We start from the raw sequence: 10592 nt of genomic DNA, 5'->3' as shown, positions 1-10592 counted from the left end.
ACACTTCGTAAATTTACAAGAGGCGGATTCTGATTGGTCCTATCAGAATGGAAAGCCAATCATTTATCGAAATTAGTTTCAACAGAGATCTATTATAATACGGCCTATATGTCAATTTTTCTTAGTTTCTTGTTGACTTTCACACTGTCGAGTAGTGGTTATTAGGAGTCTGACGACTGATAGATGGCGATATATCTGTGTCATTTGTAAACAGTAAACGGGTTGGAAAGCTCCTCTCTTACGATAATTATTTGTATCGCATTAACTATAAACGAAACACGAAGACTTACTGGAAATGCAACGAGGGTTGTAAAACCACTGTAGTGTTACTTGAAGATGAAGTGGAATCTGTGTCTGGTATGCATAATCATGAACCTCAAACTGCACATATCGAAGCGAGGACAGTAGTGGACAAGATGAAAAAATATATAGGTATGTTCTGATATTTTTATATATTAATTGTATGAAAAATGGAATAATTGCAGTGCACATTCTATTCATAAGTGTCGTTAGAGGGGGACGGGTGGGACATGTCCCACCAATAATTTTCTATGTCACGTCTAAAAGTGTCAACTGATGGTATTTTACCGGTAGGGCCAGAGATATTACTGCTGGTTTTGACGATCTTTCTCAAAAACGATTCAGGCGATTTTGTCCATATTTCATAAACTATTATTTGATAAATTACTCTAACATATGGCTAAGTTACTCACATTGAAAATATACTCCCTAAGGGGTTTGTTTACTTCCGGACTAAGTTTTCTTCAAATGAAGTTACCCACAAATACATTATTTTATTATTATATCCAGCCTAACACGATTCACTTTAAGAAATTGTAGCGAGAAAGTTTAGTGCTGTGTTCCGTACCCTTTAATTTCAGACCATATCGTTTTCTTCGAGTGTTGCTTTTCCTCGTATTATCATCAAATATTATGAACGTCTTTTTCTATTTGGGGGGTCTAGGAGATATATCACCCAACCCTTCTGGGTTCACCCCTATGCACTTGCTTTTGCATGCTTATGTATTACTTTGTTTTTACTGCAAGAGTTACAACAAATAATTAAATTTCTTCTATCAAGTTGAATCGAATCAAACCATAGTGTGCGATTAAAAAAAAACAACAACAAAAAACTTGTGCATGTGAAATGAAGCATGCCCTATCTAATATTTAAAAGCTGACAACGCAAGTGGTTCTATTTAACGTATGCAAACCGCTTCTTAATTTATACTATAAAAATGATTGTATTTTATCTGATTTATTTATTTATTAACTTTTCGTTACAGAGAAGAACTTGCTCAGGGAAATTTGGACAGAGATACTGCTTCTGTTTTCCCAACTTTTGATGGTGTAAAGACTGCTCTGTACAACTTGAGGGCTTCAGCTCGTCCAGCATTGCCGCAATGAGCGAAGTAAATTTGGAAAGAGTTTGGAGCAAGACTGTGGATGGAAGGCAATTTCTAATGGTTGATGAGGGATTTGGATACAATCGTATTTTGGAAAGCATTCATCTGAAATGCAAGAGCTTGAAGAAGTAATATGTGTTGGAGAGATATTACATTATTGCTAACTTGTTAACAATGGGGTACTTTTTCTGAGGTATGCGACATTTAAAATTGAAAAAACAACCTTCATTATAATTTTAAGCTTTAATCAAATTACAGCATTGCTTTTTTTTTTTAATTCAGAGACTAATTCAACAAGAAAAATAATTTGTAAAATGTTGCAGCCATTTGAATGTTTCTTTTTTAATTTAAATTTATCTTCTAATGTTGTCATACGGGGAAATTCACATCACATATTTTTATGACAAGTAAGTCTTTATATCGTTTTCTTTCTTTTCTTTCTTTTTATTCTGAAAAACAGACTCAGTTTTCAAGGAACTGCACTGTTTTCACATTGGGGATTAAATAACTCAAGTTATTATTATTATTATTATTATTATTATTATTATTATTATTATTATTATTATTATTATTATTATTATTATTATTATTATTATTATTATTATTATTATTATTATTGTTTCAGCCATTTGGAAATTATTTTAAAAAATACCAGTTTCTCTTATCACTGTGAATTACTATCCGTGACAGCTTTTTTTTTTCAGTGTGATTTCACCCTCCCAGATAATGCATTTTGTTTTTCAGAACATACTTGGACGCAAATAATGATTGTCGAAATTCCTGTTGGTATTGGATTTTACTGTCGGTTTGGTATCTTCGATTTTTACAATTATTATTGGCACCATAGTTATCTACAAAAAAAAATTAAAGTTCGTTATTCAGGGAGTGAATCATCAGCCTGAAAAAGATCAGTAAATTACGGATAGTCTTCCATAGAACAGTTTCCGAACGACTGAAACATTAAAAAAAAAAAAAAAAAAAAAAGTAGTTGAGTTACACAGAACGTCCAATATGAAAAGAGTGTAGTTTCTTGAAATATCAAATTTTGATTTTTAGACGGATAGGACCATTTTAGCACTCCAGTCAACTACTGAATTGAAATAAAAATGGCGCCATCTTGAATTTCGAATATTATCTACATCATCAAGTGGTCTACTAAACGGCCAGGAATACATAAATAAGCGTGTATAGATGCTGAGGAATCATTTTTTTTTTTAAACGTATTTGAACAGTTAACTCCATGGGCCTCATTAAAAAGTGTGCTTTGTTGTTCAATTTTCTTCATACTAATGTGGCAAAAAGAAAGAAAGAAAATGACATCTTGAATTCTTAATATTAGCTATTTGACTCAGAGTGGTGTAAACGGCATAAAAATTCATTGGTTTGGGAGTGTGCAATCATATCTAAAAAATTATGTAGGTAATGGGGAAATCTCCCATAAAACAGGATTAGAAGACTGAATTTAAATCAATAATATTCAAATGGCTGCAACACTTTTAAAATATTTTTCTTGTTGAGTTACAGGACCCCTGATAAGAAAATGCTATAATTTGATAACTTGAAAGTTGATTTTCGCAATTGGGGTGCCTTGCCATAAGTCAATACTCTTTAATGATTTTTGTGAAACTTGTGAAAACTGTTTCAGAAGTTATCAGCAACTACTGCAAGTGTGGTGGCAAACAAAACATTGTTTAAATATTTAAAATAATTTAGAGGCTGTTTATTTGATTATGAAAAGTTTATTATATTTCGTTGGTAGGAAGGCTCTTAACTGTTTGAGTACTAAATTACATTATCTTACGTGATATTAAGAGAATTGTAGTAAGTTGAATGCCTTGTTTGCATTGCAGGTGTTTGGTACAGTGGAGAACCTTGAGATGTTGTGTCGCTGTGATAAAATAATAATGGACGGGACATTCAAGATCGTTCCTAGGCTATTTTCTCAACTGTATACTTTACATGGAAAGCATCTTGAACAGTCGTTCCCGCTTATATTCTGTTTGCTACCCAGCAAAGAAGAGGCTGTTTATGTTAGACTATTGCAAATCCTGAAGGAACAAGTTCAGAAGAATGCTTTACAGCTAAAGCCAGATGAAATAGCGATAGATTTCGAAAGAGCTGCAATTAATGCAGCAACTCGTGTGTTTCCCAATGCAACCATCAGAGGCTGTTTCTTCCATTTTGCTCAAGCTTTGTGGAGGAAAGTACAAACTTTGGGTTTATCGACCGTGTATCGGGAGAATTCTGAGCTGAGGAAATGGATTCGAAAAGCAGCAGCGCTACCACTAGTGCCAATTTCTCAGTTAGACGTTGTGTTTCTGCAACTACAAGAGGATGCTATGACCCTTCCAAAGGAACAAGAGTTTCTTGATTACCTGGTGGACACTTGGTTAGATGATAATAATGCTCTCTTCCCGCCGTAAGTGCAAGTATTTAAGTTCTTCTAGTTGATTTTAATTATATTTTAGTTATTTTGTCACCTATTGTTCATTTGAATTGTATATGAAGAAGTAGTTATATGGTTTTTGATTATATTTATGGTTATACTTAATTGTTATTTGCTGAATCTTTAGATTTTCTTACGGAGTATAACACGCTTGAATAACACTTTAGAAATTTCTTGATCTACCAATTGATTTTTGGTACAGAGTAGAATAAAACAGGACTTTATTATTGTCATTCATTCATTCATTTTATTGTATTTCCCTTTTTATGTCCGTTTTTATTTTGCAGCATATTATGGAACCACTTCGATAATGACAAGGAACGGACAACAAGTCATGCAGAAGGATGGCACTCCAAGCTGCAGAGGGCTGCGTCAAGGGACCATCTGGACATATTTTCTTTTGTAAATCTTCTGAAACAAGAACAACGTGAAAATGAGTCGCAGATGCGTGTACTTGAAGTTGGGAATGTTGCGAAGAAGAAGCTTAAATGGAAGCGTTTGAATAGGAAGATTCAAGTATTAAAGACAAGACTACAAGAAGGTGAAATTGATACCATATCATATGTAAATGCAATCTCACATTATGTTCATTTAGAATCATAAGCTTTCAGGTGTTTGGACATTTGCGATAATAATGTGCAGTGTAAATTAGATTTATTTATATATGTCATTCTGAAAATATACTGTGTATCTTCTAGTTTGCGTTTCTTTGTTTGTAGAAATTCCGAATGTGAGCAGAAAATTCCCCTTTGAGAAATTTTGCTTCGTGTTGCACCATACATTAAGGCGAAACAGGAATTCCTGTTTCGCCTTAAGATAAGATGCTTATCAACATGTTTTCTAATATGGCTTAAGGATGTAAGGCGAAACAGGGAGGAATCGAGAATTACCCTATGAAGACCCCTTCTGAAGATATATTTGTTTTCATTTCTTTGTAATTAATGAAAATAATTCCTGAAAAGGGGAATTTATATATATATATATATATATATATATATATATATATATATATATATATATATATATATATATATATATATATATATATATATATATATAAAGTATCTATAATACATTGCGTATCTTCGTTTCTTCTTAAGTAGATGTCATCTCCCACTGCAAAAATAATTTAAATTCCACATTAATTATATCCAATTAGAAATACCGCTATTACAAGCAAATACCTTTTCTAAAAATTCAAATTATGCTGTACTACGGATAATATGGATAATTCTTGTAAATAGTTGTGCACGATGGAAATCTTATAACCAACTAAATTCAAAACTTTATATAAGGATAAGCACTTTATCACCGAACTAGTGTGTGCCCGAACATAATAATGTATATATAACGAAACTTATTACATACAGAAATTGATGGTACCGAACCCAATGCATATAGTGTACATTGACAAGCTTACAATTAATTACTTTGTTTAAAAAAAATGATAATTGGACGAAGGGAAGGTCTAGAAGGTCAACTCTAGAAATTTGAAAGTACCGTAGAACAAGTGACTAGTTTCAAATGCTTAGGTAGTATTATTAGAGACAACCCAAATACGAAAGGTGAATAAAAGAAAGGATAGGAATGGCGGAAGGAGCCATAAGGATGAAGAAAAATGCTTTTGAGTTGCTGAATAAAGCATTAGGTAGAAGAAGACAGACGAACCTATTTCATAGATTACAAACGATTAAAAACATGAACGTTACGAAAAAGCGAAGATAAATATAGGAGAGAATTAGACGAGCGTATATGGAGAAGAACAGAGAAGATTAGCTTGGTGAAACAACTATAAAAATAACAATGAAATGTTGACAAAAGTTGGAGGATAAGAAAAATCTTGAAGAAAATTAAGAACAGGAATAGAAACTTTAAGCCAATCTTGTGGAGGGAAAATGTGATATGAAGATCGTATAATAAAAAGAAGTAGCGAAAGAAAAAAGTACGATAGGTGGATGAGATTAAAGGAACTAATTCTTGGGTCAAAATCAAGAGATGAGTGGAGAATCCAGTAGCGGATCTTTGAAGAAGTCATATCGGTAAAAAAATAATTTCAAGAATTAGAACGTTAAATAAGATTTCCTCCTTTAATTTAATGCGATAAAAATTTAATTTTTACTTTGTAATATCTCTTTCGAGCCACCACTGCGAAAACCGTAGTACATCGAAGCACCTGAACTTGCTGTGGTAGTAATAAAATGATGATTCATAATTACATGTAAAAGAAAAGAACTTTCTCGTCTCTTTCTAAAGCTTTTGCTATTAAACAGAATATGTATGATTGTGTAGGTGGAATATGGGCAGGAAAATGGGTGGAATTAGAATAATAATGTTTTAATAATTATAGGTCACATGCATAACAAAGAGAAAAAGAGATAGGTGTGATTTGCGTATGCTATACACGTATTGAAAGAAACCCATAACTTCTTTTTATATATATTGTTAACTAATCGTTTACATACAATTAATGGGTGTGTTTGTGTGGAAAAAAGACCCATAACAGTCTTCTGCTTCAGGCGTTTTTCTTTAACATAATTCGCCATATGCAATTTCACTTAATACAAAATAAAATAAATAAATAGTAAGCATTATTTCTTTTAGTAAAAACCTAAACAGTTACAAACATTTCTGTTACGTACACAGCTAGAAAAAAGTTGATGTTTAAAACTCAATTTTAACAGAAACTAGTGGTTTCATTTCGAATTTTTCCGGTGGGGTCGGTCTATCGCTTGGGTTTGAAATCAGCAAAGGGGGAAGGGATGAATTCACCCCACCTCTTAAATAAAATGTTTAAATAAACGAGTATGTTTCCCAGCCAGCAATTATGAGATTTATGTGAAACATGGCGAGTGCATTCTTTCAAGCTTCGGGCAGACTTTGTTGCAAGTGGATGTAAATTCTCTTGTAAGATTTACATTCAAATGAAAGCATTGAACCGAAATTTATTTCCATTAGAAGTTTAGTAATTGGCTTTCTTTTATTGAGAGGTATTTTGAACAAATGTTACAACTAGAACAATGAAAAACTGCTTCTAAAATTAACTACTACAATTAGCATATTCCCAAATGCTCACATTCTTCTCACCCTGTTGTGGTATGTAATTTTCTTTTCTTTTCTCTCTTTCTTTTTGTTAAGACTTGCTAGACGTACTAACAGATCAATTGGCTGTAGGTGTTAGTTAACGAGGTGTGACGTCAGGAGGTTCGCAGACAGTATAAACTAAAAGTAGATCTAATTTTCGTCTTGTCATGCAAGAGCTTTTGCCGATGTTTTAATTATCCGTATCCTGCTAAGCAACACCTACATATTTAAATTGCTTCCTGTTACTTGGTAGTCAGTAAACCTCTCTTTCTAATGTTGCATTGTAACTCACATAGAATTAGCATTTTTACGCTTTTCATTCTGAAAAGCAAAACACGACCAAGTCAAGTATTATATTGAAACTGGTTATGTGAATTCTTCATTTCGAAAAACACGCGGAAGTTCTTGGTGTGTGCTATTTAAAGAGAACGAGTTATAAACAAACAATGGACTTTCTATTCTAAATGTTTGCAAAAATATCACTGTGCTATTTCTCTATTCATCCAAGAGGACATCAGAGCTCCTTCGTGGCTAAATGGTTAGCGTACGCGTCTTTGGCGTGGGAGATCCGAGTTCGGTTTCCGGCAGGAACTCTTGTGGTTCGGATTCCACGTTAATCAGTAGCTCCTGTCTGATATAGCCTCGCTACTAAAAGGGACGCTAAACTAGAAATCAATTTAACTTATACAGACGCCAAAGATATAGGATATTCTAAATCCGATTTAAACTACTCGCTGAGCAAAACAATGCGTTTTTTTGTAAAAATTATTAACGTGTAACAGTTTCGTCAACTATCCACTTGGCTGCATCGAATCTAGGATTCCTACCGCCTTATGCAGAGTCGTTTTGACGTATGATTAGCGTCATACTAAAGGCCTGACTACTGCAGGAAACATATGTTAGTCGAACTCTTTAGTATGGCACTCATCACGCATCAAAACGACTCTGCATAAGGCCCATAGTGTCTGATGAAGCCAAGTGGATGGTTTTCGAAACTGTTACACGTTAATATTTTTTTTACAATAACCGTATTGTTTTGCTCAGCGAGTAGTTTAAATCGGATTTAGGTCTACTAAACGCATAGCTTATACAATGGAAAATATTACGAGGTACGTATTCCATTCCTCTCGAAGCCTTTCAGTTTAACGTTCCACATCTATGCCCTTTAGGCTAAGTGAGATGGATTATTAAGACAAGTAAATGAAGATGAAAGAATCGGTGGAATGAAAAAGTGGGAGGAAAGAGAGAACTCCGGGAAAATCCACGGACAGATGTTGTCCAGTTACTTGGTCGGAAATCAAACCAAGGACCCCACATTCTAGAGGTAAGCGCTCTACCATTGAACCACCGTGTCCACCTATTGCTCTTGAATAACCCATTTACTACTGCTTTCGTTTTCAGAATTCATAACTTCGGATTCATCTAAACGTGAAATTGACAGAAAATAAAAGACAAAATTCCACAGATTTTAAAAAAAGCACAGACATAAAATGAAAACTGATATTTCTCTAACGTTTGTTGTATCTTTTGGTGTTATATAAATTTTTATTATGGATCTCTGTTGCGTAGGTTCCCTCGTTTGATCCATGGCCAAGTAAGTTTGCGGTGGACAACATCACGTCTATGAGTTTTCTCGGGGGTATTTCCGTTTCCTCGCTAATTCCATCATCATTTACTTGAATTAATCATCGTCTCCCCTAGCATAAAGGACATAACATGGGGCGTTAAACTAAAAGATTTCATTTCATTTCATTTTAACTTACAACTAGCTGAACCTGCGCTCTCTACTCAACATACCACGCACGTATGAGCATGAATCTCCTTCTCATTCCTCACATCTCTACATGTTCCTTTATAGACACAACTGAAGGACGTCTTCATAAACATCGGCAAGGGATATCATAAAGGGGAGATTTTTTAATATTATCTTTTCAATACGTCACATCATTTGCAGGATTGAGCCTACTTCCGGTTGGAGTTTCTAATTCATGTATAATCAGTGTTTTCTTTCTTCTTGCATGCAGTATGTAATAAGCAAATACGTTACATACATAATTAATTATAATGTCAGTGATATATGGTGTTCATTGGGCAAGACACTCCAAACAATAAAGATTCATCTTAGACTGGAGAAATGGTAATCCTTCGTTTTTTTTTATCACAAACGCCTGAGATGTGTACACCCCCATATACAAGGGTGTGTTGTTGGAATGTATAACTCGTAGGATATGATTTATTTTTTAAAAATTTCAACACTTTCAGTGTACCTTTAAAAATGTAATAACGACCATGCTTTTAAATATTCAATTAGAGCTGGACAATCTACACGAAATTTGAAATCGACCAGTGAAAACGGCACGTTTCTAGCACTTGCAGTTTTTGAGATCTCAATGTCGAAAGGATTGGGGACAAACATATAAACCTTCTTCTTGTTCACCTCAACCATAGGTTGGTTGGCAACATAGAAATTTTAATTTTTTTTTTTTCTCCTTTGGGTGAGCTATTTTATACTTTGATAACGTATAAACCTAACATTTTAATATATGGACTAGCATCAATTACCCGCTTTGCTGGGTTAAATAAGAAAAAAATAGTAATATGTTCGGTTAATCAGTCACTTTTTACTATTACTAAAGCGCTCTTTGATAGCGATTATTTTCGATGATTTTTATATATATATATCTCCCTCCCCTCCCCATGTTGCGGGGCACGGAATAGGAAGTATCATTGTTCGTCTCAGCGACTCCGAAAATTATGAATTCGACACTGATATTGATCATTTCCATCATCCTATATCTCCTTTTCCCCAAGTTGCGGGGCTGAATTTGGATTTAAACAGCATCAGAAGTGTCGCTGTTCATCTCAGCAACCCAAAAAGCTATATAGATTCGACACTAATATCAAATACCCGCTTCTCTGGGTTAAATAAGAAAAAAATAGTAATATGTTCGGTTAGTCAGTCACTTTTTACTACTACTAAAGCGCTCTTTGATAGCGATTATTTTCGATCATTTTTAAGTGTCTCTCCCTCTCCTCCACCTTTAAGTTACACCGTCAAAGTGACAACAAAAACATCTCAGGTTCGAACTTCATCTAGGTTGAAAATTTGATAGAGATCGGTCCGGTGGTTAGAGTTATTAAGTTTTATTTACTTTTAAATATCTCGCCCTCCCATCCCATCCACTAAGTTTTACCGTCAAAGTAAAATTATAAAAGAACACCACAAGCCCAAACCGCATCTATGTTAAAAATTTGATCGAGATTGATCTTTGGTTCAAGAGTTATTAAGTTTTATCCATTTTTAACTCCTCCCTCCTCCTCCCCTATAGTCTATCATCAAAGCGAATAGATAAATATCACCCCAGGCCCGAACCTCATCTATGTTGAAAATTTGATCGAGATTGGTCGTTTGGTTCAATAGTTATTAAAGTTTATTTATTTTTTATAATTCCCCCTTCTCCTCCACTCCTAAGTTGTATTACCTGACCAGCGAACGAGTGCGGGCGGCCGGCTTTAGAACTAAAATACAAACAACAGTGTTTCTAACCGGATAACTTGTAATTAATCTATCACAGTTATTTTTGTCCTGTTCGTAATAAACCACTCCACGCATATGTTCAAGACGTACACAGTTTCAAAAGTTATAGAAGTTATTTCCA

At 34.0% G+C, this 10592-nt stretch overlaps 1 protein-coding gene across 1 annotated transcript; it reads left to right on the top strand.

The window, feature by feature from the left end:
- Window positions 1-1403: 1403 nt before the first annotated feature.
- Window positions 1404-4455, top strand: LOC145681955 (uncharacterized). The gene is made up of 3 exons (XM_081753556.1): window positions 1404-1412; window positions 3257-3825; window positions 4140-4455. Exons 1-3 carry the CDS (start codon window positions 1404-1406, stop codon window positions 4453-4455), a joined length of 894 nt encoding a protein of 297 aa, XP_081609682.1.
- The last annotated feature ends 6137 nt before the right edge of the window (window positions 4456-10592 follow it).

This window comes from Thermobia domestica, chromosome 3 (genome assembly GCF_964235325.1).
Source record: "Thermobia domestica chromosome 3, izTheDome1.hap1.1, whole genome shotgun sequence".
Classification (NCBI taxonomy): Eukaryota; Metazoa; Arthropoda; class Insecta; order Zygentoma; family Lepismatidae; genus Thermobia; species Thermobia domestica.
The sequence above is the reverse complement of the archived record's forward strand: the minus strand, read 5'-3'. Positions and strand labels throughout refer to the sequence as shown.